Source organism: Epinephelus moara, chromosome 7 (genome assembly GCF_006386435.1).
Source record: "Epinephelus moara isolate mb chromosome 7, YSFRI_EMoa_1.0, whole genome shotgun sequence".
NCBI lineage: Eukaryota > Metazoa > Chordata > Actinopteri > Perciformes > Serranidae > Epinephelus > Epinephelus moara.
In genome coordinates, this window is record NC_065512.1 from 18726690 (window position 1) to 18745589 (window position 18900).

General features: G+C 40.7%; 2 protein-coding genes and 1 long non-coding RNA gene across 3 annotated transcripts in view; 1 reads left to right on the top strand and 2 right to left on the bottom strand.

The window, feature by feature from the left end:
* Positions 1-1962, bottom strand: part of si:ch73-390b10.2 (Golgi pH regulator) — a 10935-nt gene extending 8973 nt beyond the window's left edge. The window contains exon 1 of the mRNA XM_050048943.1: positions 1711-1962. Within this exon, the coding sequence (XP_049904900.1) occupies positions 1711-1752 (42 nt within the window). The 5' untranslated portion in view covers positions 1753-1962. The remainder of the gene's footprint in view (positions 1-1710) is intronic.
* A 1306-nt stretch (positions 1963-3268) lies between these two features.
* On the top strand, positions 3269-16894 carry zgc:113337 (uncharacterized protein LOC503741 homolog). The gene is made up of 7 exons (XM_050048932.1): positions 3269-3364; positions 3822-3935; positions 4031-4351; positions 6252-6581; positions 13114-13398; positions 14757-14858; positions 16781-16894. Exons 2-7 carry the CDS (start codon positions 3854-3856, stop codon positions 16786-16788), a joined length of 1128 nt encoding a protein of 375 aa, XP_049904889.1. The 5' UTR covers positions 3269-3364; positions 3822-3853; the 3' UTR covers positions 16789-16894.
* On the bottom strand, positions 14598-17840 carry LOC126393076 (uncharacterized). The gene is made up of 3 exons (XR_007570235.1): positions 17736-17840; positions 16844-16914; positions 14598-14845 (listed from the first exon to the last, which is right to left on the bottom strand). It is a non-coding gene; the product is annotated as an uncharacterized LOC126393076 (long non-coding RNA).
* Positions 17841-18900: the final 1060 nt, after the last annotated feature.

The following is an 18900-nucleotide window of genomic DNA, read 5'->3' on the forward strand; positions in this document are numbered from 1 at the left end:
TTGTGTCATGCGGATTACTGTTAATTTATTATGCTGATCTGTTCTGTACGACATCTATTGCACGTCTGTCCGTCCTGGAAGAGGGATCCCTCCTCAGTTGCTCTTCCTGAGGTTTCTACCGTTTTTTTTCCCCGTTAAAGGGGTTTTTTTGGGGAGTTTTTCCTTATCCGCTGCGAGGGTCATAAGGACAGAGGGATGTCGTATGCTGTAAAGCCCTGTGAGGCAAATTGTGATTTGTGATATTGGGCTTTATAAATAAAATTGATTGATTGATTGATTGATTGATGATGTTAGTAATAGCTGTGCTTTTTTTTCTGGAAAGTTAAAAAACTTGGTGTGGGGAAAAAGGTCTAATGGTTACTGTCAGCTCTCTTTACCAACCTGCAGCTCAGCACAACAGTTCATTAAACATTAGGGCTGAGCAATATGAATATATTATAATGTTATCAAGATATGAGACTGTATCATCTTAGATTTTGGATATTATTGTATCATGATATGGCATAAATTGTGATTTTTTTTCCTTTGCTTTAAAGACATTTCTATTTGTTTTAACGCTTGCCTTAACCCACTTAGTCATTACATTCCCATTATTGATGATTACTGATCAAAAAACTAATTGTGTTAGTAGCAATAGTCATCCCTACAACTTTGTCGCATTAGAGAGGGTATTTGGTCAGCAATATTGTTATGTTTGATTTTGTCTGCCAGTCCTAGCATGCTTTTGAGGAGATTTTAAAATATTGAAATATATATCGTGTATCGAGATATAGTCTGAAAATATTGCGATCTAATTTTCAGGACATATCGCCCAGCCCGATTTAACATCCTAAAGTTTTTATTCATAACATGATGAAGTTAAGCACTGACAACAGATAGCATTACAATGAGCATAACCATTGTCAAAACAAAACAGGAATGGCACTTTTAAATTGAATGGAACAATAGAAACTTATCAGAAATATTGGAATATATTTAACAGTATTTTTGCTTGTTTTATGTTGAATATTTTCGTAAAACATAAAGATGAAACTTTTCCTTTTTCAGTAAACCTGTTTATATACAATGCATGTGTGTATAGGACAGCTACCAAGTTATACAGATAGCATTGCTCATAAACTCTGTCTACTGCACTTGGCCACAAGTTCTCAGTCACATTACACCTATGTCCAGTCTTGCAGTACAATAGGGATTATTTTTATATGCCTATTTATTTACGTGTGGAGCAAACTATAATTCAATATGTCTGTATGTAAGGTAAAAAATTTAAATGGAATAACTTCTAACTTAATGTTGCATTTAATCGTGCAAAACGAGCTGCTAATATACAGGGTGTTGATGGTGGTTGAGTTTTAGCAGGAAAACATTTCAAGAACTTTGAAAGATGTGGTCATGACAAAGTAACTAAGTAAAATAGATGAGATTCAGTGTTTAATTAATTGACAAATGGCTGTTATAAACAGTAACAGACAATGACATGCTGGCTGTTTTCAAGACGTCTTTTACCCTTTTGATTCAGATAATAGACATGTTAAAACTTCTACAGGAAGAACAAGAGCGCTGCAGGTAAAAACAGTCGAAACGTAACGTTTAATGTAACGTTAGCTGATAACATTTAATATAACGTTGGCTCACAACATGCGCTGTATATTCTTGTTTAGTTAGACAAACACACGTTACAGTTTACTGACTTCACCAACTCTTCATTACCTGTGAGGTGAACATGATGACTGAGTCCACCAGAAACGACATGATGATGTTTGTAAAACAGCCTTTACTCCGCGACAGAAATTGACCGTAAAGGTGTAGCAGGGTCGAGGACTGCTTTAATTCATGTTGATATGACAGAAACTATCAGTCTTGACCTGTATGAAATGTTCGCTATGTTGCTATTGAGCTCATTTTAGGAGCATTGGTTGTTCAGCTGTCAAATTGCAACGGTTGGCCATGTGTATACGTCATCAAAATGAGTCCGACGAGCAGACTTCCGTCTCAAAACTGTGACGTCTCGCAAAGAAAAGACACCAACTAAAAAGTAAATTAAAACAATCCATAGTACTTTAAAACGTTTTGAAATATAATAAGTATTTTTAGTTTATGGTAAATCATGAAGTTGGTCACTTTTTTTTTAAGGCTGTGAGGATTTTGGCATGGTCGTTGTAATTACCATGTTCACCTGCAGTAGGCGACAAAACACACTACCACCACAACTACTACTACTGCTACTACTTCTAATAATAATAATAATAATAATAATAACAATAGTAAACATTTTAGCATATTAACATTTATTAATTAATGTAATTAATTTAATCTATTATTATTATTATTATTATTATTATTATTATTATTTCATTGTATATTACGGAATTGTTGATTTTATGATCTATGGATACATTGCTGCTTGTTTGTTTTGTTTTTTTACTTTGTTTTGTAAGATGTCCTTGAGTGCTTTGAAAAGAAGAAGAAGAAGAAGAAGAAGAAGATGAAGAAGAAGAAAGCCCTGAAAACTTATTTTCTCAGTCTCCGTCCAAAGTTGTAATAGTTTATTTTGTTCTGTAATTTATTTTGTTTAATTTATTAATTAATCTATTGATTTCATTTTTATCATTATTAACATTGCTATCTTTTTCAGTGGACATTCTTCACAACTAGTAGCCTCTGTCTTTCTCTGACACCCAAATATGTAGGCGTACTGCAAATATTTGTTTAATTTTACATAACTGCTACTACAATATAATAGTATTAATATATGTATTTCAAATATAAAACAGTTTTGTATTGCCTATTTATCTTCTAAGGATTGATGTCCCTGTCTAGATTGTTTTCCTTTGGACAACAAAGATAAAGTTGATGAAGTTGCAGGCCTTAGCACACCTAATAAACTATTTCTTTCACTGCTTACTGTAACATGAGTCCACATTTGGCTCAATACATATAGCCACAAGAGAAACCTACCTGACAGAACATTAGGCCTACTTCTTGGCAATTTTTAGGCTATAGAAACAGAAATTCTGGATTAAAAAAATATGCTGAAACCTCCACTTGTCCCTCAGAGTAATGTACACAGAATGACACTAGATGGCGCTGTTTGGCAAAAACTGAGCTGCACTGTGGCTTCTCCTGCAGTCAGAACTCCAGTGCATCCTCTGGAAGTGAAGTTTGGTTTGGAGCTGCCGCCGGCTGGTGTTCATTGTGCAGCTGCTGTGCAGAATAGAAAACACACGGAGGAGTAAAAATAGTTTCTCGCTCGGTCTGGAGTGATGTTTCCAAAGACTGCTGGCTCATAAGGACGAGCAGGATGTGTCAGAGGTAGAACATCTTCAACTGTTGGCTTTTACCTTTTGCATTAGGACAAGTAGAGGTGAGTGTCTCAGTCTCATAATTTATGACCCAGGGAATAGAATATATATCAGATAATTCAATTCTCAGATCTCTTGATTAACTACAGATTGTCTAATTAAATAAAAATAAAAAAGTTGAACTTTTATTTGCTTCATAAAGTTGCTGTATATTCGTCTAGAATGGGTTTGTATTTATGATTTAAGTTAATTGTAAGTCATTGTGTTTGACTTAAATGTCCCATAGATTCGGTTTAGTCAGAGATGTGGCAAAAAAATGAAGTTTAAATGTTTGAAGAGCTCTGATAGCTCTTACACTTCTTGATAACTTATTTCTGATCTGTTTCTCTTATGAAAATCTTTATATATTGATATATATTTATGTATTATGTAGCACTTGACAGTTGTTGTTGTTGTTTAAATTGTAGGAGGGTTTGGGTTCATGTTGGGCTGACTATGATATCTCGTAAAATGTCTCAGTGCCACTCTTCCTCCTCCCTGTTAAATGAGCGATGAAGATGATGATGATCCAGGCCTCCTGTAGGAAAGGTCTGCAGGTGTGTTTACTCCTACTGATGGTGGGAACACTACAGGGTGAGTCTGCCATGCTAGAGAGATTTGGAAGACTTTGAAAACTCATGTCACACCACATTATAATGCTTATTTTTTAATATTGGTGGATGTTTTAGGCAGGGTAACTGCACCAGAACGTCAGGAGGCTCCCGTGGAGAAGCCCTTCACTTTGACTTGCACTGTTTCGAGGGACCGAGGTGAGACTCTGAGGGAGGTGCGTTGGCTGGATGTCCAGAATCAGACCCTGCTGACCTACCAGCCCGGCAACAGAGACAGTGTGAGCGGGCAGCAGTATGTGGAGCTCGCCCCCTCCCCGAAAGACACCTCGGCTATCACTATCCGCAGGGTGGGCTTCCGTGACGAAGGCTGCTACACCTGCATCTTTGACATGCATCCTTCTGGTTCAAAGCAGGGACAGACGTGCCTCACTGTGACCTGTGAGTACGGCCTTTAATGACACAGATTTGATTTTATGAAGAAGGAAGTTAGTTCAACTTCATGCAGTGTGGTGTACAGATACAGTTTTAACAGATGTTGTCCCCTCATTTTATTATCTTTCAACTGTTGGCTCCAACAAAGACATAGGGGGGGCAGTGTCCCCATACCAGGCAAGGTGCTCAGAGTCCAAATATGCCATTTCACTTGGGCTGAAATGAGTCTCTTCTGTGGGGTGGCTGGGCTCAGCCTTAGAGATAGGGTAAGGAGCTTGGACATTCAGAGGGAGCTCGGAGTAGAGCCGCTGCTCCTTCACGTTGAAAAGGGTCAGTTGAGGTGGTTTGGGCATCTGATCAGGATGCCTCCTAGGCACCTCCCATTAAAGGTGTTCTGGGAATGCCCCACTGGTAGGAGGCCCCGGGGCAGACCCAGAACACGTTGGTGGGATTACATATCTCATCTGGCTTGGGAACGCCTTGGGGTACCTCAGGAGGAGCTGGAAAGCGTTGCTGGAGAGGGACGTCTAGGGTGCTTTGCTTTGGCCCCGGATAAGTGGATGAAAATTGATGGAAGACCAAATGCATGTTTAACAGCCAGAACATTGGTCATGCTATAGGCACACTTCAACACCAATTTATTCATTTGCTTTGAGGTGACAGTTTACAGGAGTAGAGTTGTTTCGGTGTCGTGAGTTTGTTGGGACATTTTGTTGCTGTGTCAGCTTGTGCTAACCAGGCAGATGTTGCACTGACCATTCACCGAGAGGAGAGCGGCTCCAGGAACAGTCCTTTTTACCTGTGTAACGGCAGCAAATGAAAGTTTGCTGATCTAAGTCAATGTGGCCCAGGAAACATGAGTGTACACACTGCTGAGCGATCAGATCTTAAAGACACACTGGGTGCATTCACACTTGCACTGAGAGCTGTCCGATGACACTGTTAATACCAGGTGTAAACAAGGCTTGACATACAGTATATTCAACCCTGACAGGAAAGATGTAGATGAAACATGAGGGGTTTATTTCAGCCCACGATACAATCCAAGATGTGGCTTTGCTATTGTGACACAGTTATGAAGGTCATGAAGCAGGTGGGAGAGGTGTCCACCATGATGACTCAGTAAAGGAAAAGAAATCTCACCCTTAGAAACAAACTGTGTAGCTCACATTTAGGACACTGAATCAGATCTTTCTTCTGTTATATGCAGCATCAATCATTCATATTAATCTGTTTTTCTGTCTGAATTTGACATATTTCTTTGAGTAATTGTCTTATATACAGTAGCTACCAGTATAAGTGAAGAATAACACTCCTTTTAAATTAGCCGAATCTATTGTATTAGTATTAAAGATAGGAAGATAAGAAAGATACCATCAGTGTCAGTGTTAATCACAAGTTAAAGGCTGACACAGAACAGATTTCCCTCTCTGCTGCTCGTAATTACATTTTAAACCATATTACATGAATGTGGCGTAACTGATTTTTCATGCCTGCCCTTTGCACCCACCCTTTAAAATTAAACAAAACCAATTCCCCAGTAGACTCCGGGAACAGTTACTCCTCCCTACAACCTCAATATCAATCTGCTGTGGGGATTTACTGAGAAAATATGTGAATACAGATGTCCCTAACCGCCCATAACCTCTGAACACAAGTTGATGAGCCTGCTGAGGCTCAGCCAGTCATGTTAATAAAGAGCTGTGGAGCAGTGAGAGAAGGAGGGCTCATTTTTCTAAGCAGAAACAGCTGTTGCAGATTCCAGTGACTGGTTTCTGTTTGGGTGCCTCATATTTCTGAAAATTAACAATGTCCTGTTTCTACCCTCTGTCTCCCTTTTCTTTTTCTTATCTTTTCCCCTCATCCATCCTTCTCCCACTGGATGTTGGGCTCTTTTTACACACAGCGCAAATCACCGCTGATAGAAACAAGACAGCAGTAAGCGGCAAGAAGATCTCCCTGTCATGTTCCTACGGTCTGCCCGAAAAGGTGGAGCAGATCATATGGACACACACTTCTGCACAAGGGGTGTCCACAGAGGTGGCTTCTTTTGCAAAGCGGAGCGACCCCATGATAGAGCCTCAGTTCCAGGGGAGAATCTGGCTGAGTGCCTCCCTGTCTGACAGTCAGCTCACCATCCAGCCTGTCAATATCCCGGACGAGGGCTGCTACACTTGCCTGTACAACACATATCCCAATGGGCCGAAGAGCTCCACGGTTTGCCTCGCCACCTATGGTAAACTTTTTTATCCCAGCCTGCCATTATGGCTGATTATTCTAAATTACACTTTATGAAAATATGGCACACACAAACAAAACAGGTGAGAGAAACCAATGTGTTGTCATCTCAACTCGTCAAATATTGCCACTTTGTCAGTGGACTTTCAAGTCTAAATATGATGCGCTAGATACCCTTCTGCATCTATTGTTGACGTTCCAGGACGGCATATCAATTTACACTTGTTACATGCATTGTGTCTTTTCAAAGTGCACTTCTGTTTTCATAGGAAATTACAATTTCTTTTCAAAAGATATAGACAGTCTTTTTCAAAATACACTTTAAACATAGGTGAAACACCTCTTTTTTTTAATAATTGTTTTCTTTGCGCAAAAAAAGCAAGTGGTTAGGTTCAGAGAAAACATCATGGATTTTCTCAACATTCACATGGGAAGCGAACAGCCTGGTCCCTGGGGAAAGTCTGGTGTTTGTTGGTTTTATCCACCTCCCCTCCTACCTTCATGTTACTGACGCTGTTTGTGGCATTACTGACTGCCTGGCAGCGTATTATACCACTGCAAAAGGTGCCTTTTTGCACCGGTGTCTGACACCAAAATCACTGACAAAGCGGCAATGTGTGGGGAAACTTGAGCTCCACCTGGGTAGAGCAGGTTATGCACAATATAGCGGACATTTAGTGATTGGGTTGGGTTGATGCTGTTCGTGACATTTTTCTTCACTGTAGCATCATGCAATGTAGCAATGAGGGGGGCCATAAGGCTGTGAAATGATTGGTGTTGTTTGGTGCAAATATGCTTTCTTAAAAGAGTAGGTCTACGTTTTGGAAAATAGGCTTTTTCACTTTCTTGCTGAGAGTTAAAAAAAGTGACACCGCTCTCGTGTCTATGCATTAAATACGAGGCTACCACCAGCAGCTGGTTAGCGTAGCTTAGCATCCCAACTGGACAAAGTGGGAGCAGTTATTCTGGCTCTACGTAAAGGAAATTACACAAAATCCCAAGATCAGTTGAAGGTAATGTGTGCCTTTCTCCAAATAAAGTTGTCCTGGCAGTTACATGTAGCAACTTAGCGGGACGCATTCCTCTATCATGGCTCAGCAAAGAAACAGTCTCGTGCCTGGCTCTTTAACACGGGGTCCATGACTCCTTGGAGGTCCTAAATGTTACGGTAAATACACATGAACATGAATCCAAATTAGCGAAAAATGAATTGGCCTATTCCTAAAACCTACTAAGTTTACAGTACAGAACATTAATGATAGGTTAACTGTTACATGTGAGCACCTTTTTTTCACATATTGGCCACCTAGTTGTATTATTACTGGTATGTCATGTATACGGACATTCTTGTCAGCCACAATGGGTCATTTTGTAACTTTTCGAGCAAAAGACTATGAAGCACCATCCACATCAGAAACCACTGGCAAAGGTGCATAGGGTGAGGCTAACACACCTAGCCATGCTACAACTGCTGCTGACTGCAAATGAGAGAAGACACAGAAATAATCACAGAATTATCTCTAGTCCAACTCAGTTTTAACAATATATGTATATGTAGTAGTGGGTCCCTGCTCCATCTCTCTTGCTCTCCAGCTAAAGGGGTCCTTGGCCTGACAAATGTTGGAGACCCCTGTTCTAATGCACAGTCTGTGGAAACACAAAGATGGGAATTTTGTACTAACGAGACTGCAGCCCATCCCGGTTTGTGAGATTTTCTTTGATAGGAAATTTTGACTTGTTGGGAGCACTAGATGAAATGTCTGGAGATCAACGAAGCTGTTTGAAATCTTTGCCCGGGGACCATGAAAGTCTGTATTAAATTGTACGCCACATTTCACGGCAGTCCATCAAATTGACACATCTTCCTCTGGACTGAAGTGTTGGACTGACAGACTTACTGACATTTCCATCGCTGGATCAATGCAGTAAAAATTGTTGTTCCCACAGACACTCATCAGTAGGCACGAGTTGCTTAGCTTGCTCACATTTTTGCAAGCCTGTAGTAGTGTGAGAATATGTCCTACAGTAGATTTACGTGCTGGGGTTCTTGAGGGGAAAAACAAGCAGTCTGACATGCGTGCGAGTGCAGAGAAACTCAACTTGGATTTGAGTCTGCAGGAAAGACAGGTACCCCTGGGATTTAGACAGGAATGTAGATCTTTTCTTCCCGATTGTTGCTGCTGAATGTTTTCATGATATAGCAAGACTAAGCTGTTGGCTGACACACAAACACAGAACAGTGTGTGTCCATGTGAAGAATGGACCATTCGAAAGAATGATGGAGGCAGGGAGCGAGGTCCTGATGCATGACTGTGTCAGTGTTCGCAGCGGACAGTGATTCCCTCTGTGCTTTGTCTTTGTCTTTCTCCCTTTGCTCAGTTTCTCTCGCTCCCTTTCCCTCACAGTTATCTCAACAAACAGATGTGCTTTTGTTTGAAACTGAACTGTACAGTACAGTAGGTGTTTCTAATAGTGACGAACAATCAGCATTAACGTTTTTTTTTCTTGCTGTGTGCTGCTGCCAACAGTCTTTCACCCTCACCCACCCTGGATGATGTGATGCCCCCTCCTTTACTCCCCCTCTCAGACATGCTGCCCACAAACAGTGATAGCTAAAGCACACAAATGCTCATGATCTTACAATAAATTACAACCTGAATGAGTCGTAAAAATCACATGTTCAAAATCATGTAAAATTGTTTAGGAAAGCTGCAAAATTTCATTAGATTTCTAAATAGTGGGTTTCATTTTTTCATTTTCATTTATTTTATTTATTTGAACAGGTTAAAAACAAACAAACAAAATAAAAAAATAAAGTTTAGGCAAAAAAAAACAACCCAAAAAACAAGTTGATGTGACAACTCTATAACAACATAAATAGCCATTCCATGTTCGAAAGGATGTAGCATGAAGTTAATAAAACTTATCTAGTCCTACCCCTTTAGCATGTTAAAAAACATAACTTGCAGGAACAATAGGAGAGAAGTGGTCAAAATGAGTAACCCTAAACTGAACTATAATGCAATTAAAAAGTTGAAGTAATCACACCATAAATGCCTGTGGTTTTAAACTTACATGCAGCCTGGTCCCAGTCCCAGGGCGCCAAAACATGTCGCATTGGCAGTGTCATTGTTTAGCATCTGTGTGAGACTTTCCTCCAACACCCAGAGCAATCAACATAGTTTAAAGAGCGTTGAAGTTTGCTTATGGTGGGTGGGAGTAGGTAGGAGGGCAGGTGGATGGGTCCAACAAGCAGGCTTTGACCCAGGAGGCTGGTGCTCAAACAACATCGGTTGTGGAGTTTGTGCTACTCAAAGCTGGGTGTTTTACTGTGACATCCACAATCTAGTCCAAACCATAACTAAGTAGTTTTGTTGTCTAAATTTAACTGCTGACCCCTTGTTGCCACCATATTTGTGCCACTCAAAGATGGGTGTTTTTTTAGCAGCATCCTCAATCTTTTGCTAACCATAACCAAGTAGTTTTGTTGCCTCAATCTATCCACAAACCCCTTCTGCATCAAAATACAATGTGAAATGCTGCCCCTGGTGGTATTTTAGTAACTTCTGTGGGCAGCAGTAGCTCAGCCCATAGGGACTTGGGATGGTAACCAGAGGGTCGCCAGTCCAAGTCTCTGTCTGGACCGAATATAGAGGGTGGATTGGTAGCGGAAGAGGTGCCAGTTCACTTTCTGGGGATTGCACCAAACCCCCCAACTGCTCAGGGCACCTGTCCATGAGCAGCCCCCTCACTCTGACAGCTCTCCATTTGATGCATGTATAGATCCTGTTTGTGCATGTGTCTGTGTGAAAAAGTATATCTTTATCTTCTTCTGCCCAAACCTCAAAATATGACGAGTAGACATGAGATCACATTGTTACATAGGACAACATCACAACATTAGATGTCAGTGGTGGCAGAAGAATACAGATCCTTTTTGTAAAAGCAGGAGATGCAGTGGTGTTACCTTACAGACTATTTTGCACAAAAACAATTCATTCAGTAATAGCAAACATAAGTCTTGCAGTACATCTGCACTACACATGAATAACAATAATCAATTTCTTTTGCCAGCATTCTTTCATAGGTCCTAACATTTGGTCTCCCCATTCCAACCAGAGTTCAGACTCAATTTTTTTGATGTGCGCACACAGTAATATCCACAAACGTAATCCGATAAGAGAAAGAAACGGCGTTAGGAGTACCACCATTACAAGTTAACGTCCTTCTCTATTGAGGGCCACTGTGATCTGGGCCAAGACGGATGGATCATGACCTTACTGCATGCTGATCAGTGAACAGTCCAGGTAGAGTGAGCTAATACTGACAGAGAGAAAGAGCATCAGACAGTTTAGTCACACAAAGTGATGGCTTTTTTTTCGCACTTTATGTAAAGTAGTTTAAATCTACATTCTTAAAAAAGAAGCCATGTATTAGTATGACAGTGTAAAAGGATAGTGATCACTACTAGTGACACCGATAAACTAATCACCTGCAGCCACAGCTCCCTTTGGCCTTACAGAGTTTTGTAGTGAGAAACACAGTGAGGAAAAACTGCTCTGTTTTCTCTCACAGGTCGTCATGGTTTGGATTGTTATAAAGATTTATTCCCTGTTGTGGTTTAACCCGCCCCGAAATCTGATACGATCCAGACCGATGGTGGGTGAAGTTCACCACCTAGAACTCTGAGAAGATGCAGAAACTATGAGGGCTAAATATCTGTGGCTGAACATGTTCTTGCCAACACAAATGTTCTCGGTTCCAGTGCATCACATTCCTCGCTGAGCCCCGAGAACAGAGAATTGAAAACAGACAGAGATTTACTTATGGATCTTAAGAGAGCAGGAATTCACATACCTTACTTGATCCAAAGGCTTCAGGGTTTTCCCCAGGTATCATCTCAGCAATTTACCCAAAGACAGTTTGAAGATGTATAAATACAAACTAAACTACAATGTGAATTGTGGCCAGGTTTTGCATTAGAATAGCATGTTTCATATGCCAGACCACCTTAGTGTTTGATCATTATGTGATAACATTTCCAGAGTGTTCTGGCTTGTGTGCTTTATACACACCAGCACAAAAGAAATAGGGAAGAATACATATAAGGGTAACTTCGGTATTTTTCAACCCAGACCCTATTTTCCCATATTTTTGTGTCTAAGTGACTGATGGGAACAACAGTCTTTTAAATTGGTCCAGCATTGGTCCAGCGGTCATTGTTTTCTATCGGAAACCGGTGGATTACCTCCTCCGGGTTGGGAGAGAGTTACTGCCTTAAGCGGGGGAGTTCAAGTATCTCGAGGTCTTGTTCACAAGTGAGGGTAGAATGGAGCGTGAGATGGATTTGTGGTTTGGTGCACCATCTGCAGTGATGCAGGTGCTGCGCCGGACCGTTGTGGTGAAGAGGGAGTTGAGCCGTAAGGCAAAGCTTTTGTTTTGCTGGTCCATTTATGTCCCAACCCTCACCTATGGTCATGAGCTCTGAGTAGTGACCGAAAGAAGGAGATTGCGGATACAAGCGGCTGAAATGAGTTTCCTCTGTGGGGTGGCTGGGCTCAGCCTTAGAGATAGGGTAAGGAGCTCGGACATCTGGAGAGAACGCAAAGTAGAGCCACTGCTTCATCGCCTTGAAAGAGGTCAGTTGAGGTGGTTCGGGCATCTGATCAGTATGCCTACCGGGCTGCTTTTGTTGGAGGTGTTCTGGGCAACTGGTAGGAGGCATACCCAGGACACACTGGAGGGATTACATGTCTCATCTGGCCTGGGAATGCCTTGGGGTCCCCCAGGAGGAGCTAGAAAGCATTGCTGGGGAGAGGGATGTCTGGGGTGCTTTGCTTGGCCTGCTGCCCCCACGACCCAGCCCTGGAAAAGGGGATGAAAATAGATGGATGGATGGATGGATGGATGGATGGATGGATGGATGGATGGATGGATGGATGGATGGATGGAGTGAGAACGTGTTGTGCATAACAGCTTTACTTGAACAAGTGGAGTAATGAACTTTTAATATCACTTAGTATTGTAAGTAAGTTACCAGAAACAAAATAAACTCACAAAAACTGTCTTGGTTCATTTTTCCACTGTTCCAACAATCACCAGCTCTGGTTTGGTTGAAATAAATCTTTAATTCACAGAGTTAGATGTGAAAATATGCTGGCTCTATACATGTTAAAATGGATGTTTATTTAAAAGAAATGTGGTGGGTTTGGCAATAGCGATATCTGGCTGTTTCTGGTAAAAAAACAAAACAAGGATTCTACGCTTTAACAAAAAGGTCTATCTCTGTAGGGATCCTTTCCATAATGTTTTCAGACACTTAAACCCAATTTCAACCAACACATTTCAAAAATGGTTGTTCCCATTGGTCACGTAGACACAAAAACATGGGAATATAGGTTAGTTATCCTTTTATACCGTGGCACAGTGCATAACAGTGAGTCTGTCATATGTGCTCTATACATCTATTACAGTATGAGCTTGTTGTTTGTGTGTAACTGTGTGTTGAGATGCCTGTTTATTTCTCCCAGTGCTGCCCAAACCACAGGTGAGCTACAAGACAACCTCTCCAGGTGTGATTGAAGCCAACTGCACCTCAGTGTCACGGCCGCCAGCAGAGATAGTGTGGAACGTGGAGAGGGATAACCGCACCATGGGCCCTCCTGTGACGACACAGATCCTACAGAGCGACGGGACCACTCATGTCATCAGTACGCTAACCGTCCAATCAGGGCTGCTGAAAGACGTGTCCATCAAATGCTTGGTGCACCACAAAGGGCTCGAGTCACCGATTGCTGTATCCATGAACACTAAAAGTGAGTTGGTGTCAAAGAACCTTTGCTTCAATGAGATGTTTCACCTCAAAGTTTTGTCTTTATTTTTCTTGGTACACTCCAGAAGTACTTGGACTATGGACACACAGAGAATGTAGAGTGTACACTAATGTACATAGAGTGCTTGGTCCATTCATGCAATCATGCAAACTGCCTGAGTGATGCACATGTCCATGGCCTTGTCCACACGTACACGGGTATATTTTAAAATGTAGCTTTTTCTATGCATTTTGGCCTTTCGTCCACACACAGACTGCGCTTTAGCTCACTGGGGTGAAGACTTTCAGAAACTCTGTTTTCAGTCTTAACGTGTAGACAGGGTAAATGCATCTTTTGGATTGAGACATCAGAGTGTGCCTCGCTATCACCTTTGTGAGGCGTCACAAATAAGGCGACATGTCATGCAATGGCAGACACAACCAAAATAGTGTTGGCTCTACCTTGCCAACAGGACTTTTTATATGTTTACAGATAAATGCAGAGTCACACTACCACTATACTGAGCAACATTAGCATCTGAAAGAGCTACAGAGGTCACTGCTCCAGGTAGCTTTCTGTCGATAGCTTTTTTTTCCAGGCTTCTGATTGCCCAACATCTTCTTTTTTTTCTTCTTCTTCTTTGCCTGGCTTTAGGGTTAGGGTTATATCACCGCCTGTTAGTTTGGCATGCTCTTGACAGCGCTTCACTTGTGTCATTGTGTTTTCATTTAGACAGGATTTGCTTTTCTAGCAGTGCTTGTGTGGTCGAGATTTTTTTTGAGAATGGAGGGAAAAACCCTCCAAAAGTTATTTGACAATGCCTGATTAAGATCTCTGCTAAAACAAACGTTGCTGTGTTAGACTGAAATTATTTGATTATTAGGAGAGTGTGTCTGACTTCTCCCTTTTGAATATAAAGGGAAGGTAGAAGTTCTTCGACTACTCTTATGTTGCAACAATTTTTTTCTGTACAACATTTGTAAAATACATTATATTTAACTAAAACAAAAATCAGTATTAGGTTTTATGCAGTCTGTGTTGGACAGTATAGGTAAATGTGCTCATAACATGTGTGACTGTTGTGACGTTAGTTTGCTGATAACCTGTGGCTGACCTTCATTTCATGGGTCAGGAGTCTACAATTACAGTGATCAGTAAGTAACACTGTAGATTAAATCTCAAATCTCATTTGTGATGGTCCATAAAAGGGAAGCAGTGTTTAGACTGGCACAGGCCTCACAGTACTCAGACACACATACCGACACGTATCATTACATTTAATGTGGCCAGGATTTACATGCTGTAGTTTATGTGGCAGATAATTAAACAGCTGATCACTTCCCTGGATTTCTCCCTCCTAGTTGGGACGGCTCTCACCATCCTGATCTCAGTCACTACGGTGGCTGCCCTGTTGGTCATGTCCCTCTGCTTCTGCCTGTGGAAGTGTTTCCTGCGCAAAGAAGGTGAGATCATGTTTGTCAATGTCAAGGTTTATGTCAAGAATTAAGTGTCATACTTGTTGTTTATACACCAGGTCATTTAGATACAGATGTGCAGAAGACAGTGGGGACAAAAATTCTTCAGTCTCAAAAATATGGTGAATCTACTGTACGTTGAAGCCGCAATGACAGTCTGTATTGTTTGGCCTCCACCAACACACTCCCTCACCTACAGTAAGAAGAAAACGATGTCATGGTGTATTGTCTGTATGGTTTTTATGATACCTGCCATAGGACAACAGATGAAATTTAGCAACTGTGTTAACTCCGGCATATTTGAAAAATGTTGATTAATGTGCATTGTCCTAATCAAATAAATTGAAAAAAAAAAAAAAAAAACGATGGCGAATTTATACCATGTTTTGGCCAACTGATATCCAAAAACATAACGTCTGCTATCATTTTTACTTGCTACCACCACCCAGTTGTCTTTTTTGGTGATGGGTGGGGTTAACTTGTCTCCCTAAATCATATATATCATAATTAATTTATATATAATACCCAGTGCTCCAGATGAGTTATCAAAAACACTGAAGTCTTTTATAGCAGGAGAAAAATAGAGGAATATAAGACAACAAAATATATATATTTTACATGTGTTTGACCTTAAACAAGAGATAAGTAAACATTGTTACAGGGTTACAACTTGGAAAATGAATTTATTTCACTTTAAGGATAACTGTGATCAGATTACATTGGGAATAGAAAAGCAAATTTTTTTTTGTAATGATATTAATGTACCTTTTCTGAAGCTGACGTTATTGTCTTGGCTTATTTGGGGAAGATTCTACACATTTGCATCCACGCTAACGTCATTCCCTCAAGAAGTCATTCGAAGGTCAATAAAATTTGTTTTTCGAGGCTCCCTCCCAGTTGTGGGTTTTGGCAAACTGCCCGGGTGTCTGCAGAGACAATGAAAAGGAACAGTGGGCCTTTGGGTTGTGCTGCAACACTGACGGGCTAGCCTCTGTTCCACTTTCCTCTGTAACTCACTGCATTAAGGATTTCTTTCATCCGTCTTTATGAAATAATGAAGCGTGACTCGGGGGTTTGTTTAGCATATTCTGAGACAAATCCCCAACCACTGCAGCACTTGTTTATTTTTATTGAACCTTTATTTAAACTGGTGGTCTCATTCAGACACAGGGTTTCTTTCTCAAGAGAGACTTGGTTGTTGCTGTAAGAAATTGAAACCCTCGTGATTTTATCAAAGTGAAACATTTACTTCATCCCATGAACAAACCACAGGGTACTTTCGTCATTATAATTTGGCTTCATCTATATCCATAAAACTTAAATACTCTCTTCTAAAGTCATTTATTTAACCTCCTTGTTGTAATCTCTTTATGGTAAGAACATCTACAGCATTCAGTCCTCTCTGTCCTGCTGATATTACAGACATGAGTGGTCTGAGCGGTCCCTTGACTCTCTCGTGGACCCTTTTCTGTTGTGCCAGCAAACTACCAGGGCTTATTGAAAATAGAAATACTGAATGAACAACAACTATAGTTTGATTTTCAGAAGCTTACTCCCTTATCTAAACAAATTAAATGAGCCTCTTAATGCGATCCTCCTACTGTTGAGAAAGGGGCTCAGGAGGTAAGTGGCATGAGGTCATGCTTATATCATCCACATCCATGAGAACATTACAGCCTTTTCACCTTCATTTCTTCGCTACCTGCACTCCATCTGCACTTTATTCACATGTCCAATCGATGATTTCTGTCTGTGCATGAAGAAAACCAACCATGGATTTGTGTGGTAGAGCTAGCAGTGCAATGTGTATCATATAGCTGTATCATAGCTGCACTAAATCACATTTGAAATCACATTTTAATGCAAAATGTTCCATTCTGTGTCATCACTCTCCATACATTTCTTTCCAGCTGATTAATCTCTCAGATCAGAACAAAGGCTGAAAACAAGATGCAGTGCTTCTCAGAGCCAACCTTGAAGAATAGTTTCCCTGCATCATCATCATCGTCGTCGTCGTTGTCATCACCATCATCCTTGTTATCACCTTGGTACAAAGGGAAGATATTCTGACACACATCGATAGGATGTCATATACAATCCTATTTATGAACGCCAACTGTACAGCGACATTCATCTCTGCTCTCCTGCCTGACTCTTATATAATCTCCAGGCTCTCCTCACATAACGTCAATGAGGAAATGTTGAGCGGATCTTTTTTTTTTCTCTCTTTCCTCTCTGGCTCTGTAATTGATTGAGTCGATGGCCACACTCTCCACGGCACGCAGCGGAGTCACTGTATGGTAAATTAAAGCACAGTGATTCTGCTGTTGCAACATATTGCATAGCCTGAAAATATTTCCCTCTGTTTGTCTCTGTCTTTTACCTGATCCTTTAAGGATAAAGTCTGGTGATATATTTTTTCTTATTCAACCAATCCCATGAAAACACTAAAACCAACAATGAATTGATTCTATTAACAACAACTGTCTTTGCAGGCCAAAGTCTGATACAGCATACTCCTGCATTGATGTCTAAAAACACATCAATAAGCCACATAATGCAGCAGTGACCTGAACATGGGCACTGTAATTTATTGCATATTAATCCGCAGCTGAAAATAGTCCCCAAAAAATGCACTTTTTAAATAACATTTGCTAAAAAGGACAGTGCCAAGCTGTTTATTTGGCCACAAGCTGAAATAAATTCACGCGCTGTTTTTAAAGATTCCTGTCCTAATTCTCCAGCCAAGCCAGTATTGTAGAGGTGAGCTAACACTTTTTGACAATAGGAAAAATACAGACCATGGCCAGCCTTTCCCTTTCAGTAACATTAGCTAACTGAAACTTAAGGTTTTACTTCTCGTACCTCAGCCGAAGGCCTCCATCACTTCTGTGTATTGTCCAAGCTGGGTGGGGTCAGGCACGTCCTTCATTCGTTCAACTAAGACAGCTGCATACTTATGTGTTGTTTATGTAATATCTATTGCAAACTTTTCTACATGTGTTCAAAGTCTGTTTGTGTAGTGTGTGTGTGTGTGTGTGTGTGTGTGTGTGTGTGTGCATATTTCTTAGAGGTTAAATTCCACGGTCAGATAGCTTGAATTGATTCCCAAAGGAAACCTTTTTGGTGCCCCTGAAAGGAATGCGTGTTTTGCTGCCTGTCGACATTGTAGAGTCGAGAGAGATCGTGTGTATGAAGATGTGAGTATGAGTGTACAGGTTGGGCTGTGGTGGGCGGCTTCATGGTTTGATAATGATTCAATGTCCAGAAGTGCCGCACTGTGAGTGTTTAGGGGGGAAAAAAGTCAAACTCTGCTTGCTCATTTGGATCAAAGAGGCACCTTAATGCCTACAATATGTTATGAGGCATTTGGGATGCATCATGTGGCCATTTAAAATCTTAAGCTTTAATCTTGTCTATCAAAGCATATGATCACATTCCTCACCAATAATAGGAGATTAGGCAGCATTCCTCTGTGTATAGTTTAACTATACGCATGCAACCTTGATTATGAGCTCAGAGCTTAACTTAGGATAATTCTGAAATGTGGCTTTATAACGTTTGTCAAAAATAGACTGAAGTGCACCACAGTATCCCACCTCGTACAGAGAAAGTACAGTCTGATAATAGAAGAAGAAAATATGAAACACTGCATTATGACCACCTATGTAAAGTTGATGTAATGAATGCAACAAATAGAATAATAAAGATATTAAAGTAAGTACGTTTCTGAATCTTTCTTGCAGTGCCACACTTTTAGTATTTTAAGCTTTGTACCTCTCAAAAAGACATGAAATTCCTTTCTGATGTGTGATGTGCCAAATCTTGCGGCCAGATGCTCATTTTTTGGGGGCCTTTTTCATCTTCAGCCAGACGGATTATTGTGGACCTCTCAGAGCAAAACACACACACACACATGTTGTGCAGTTGTTCAGTTCTTTTTTGATGTTTTCGTAACCTCTGGGATAGCATTCAGTATTTATTATAATGTGTTGGTTAAAGGACCTGTCCTTGAAACAGGAAATAAAAA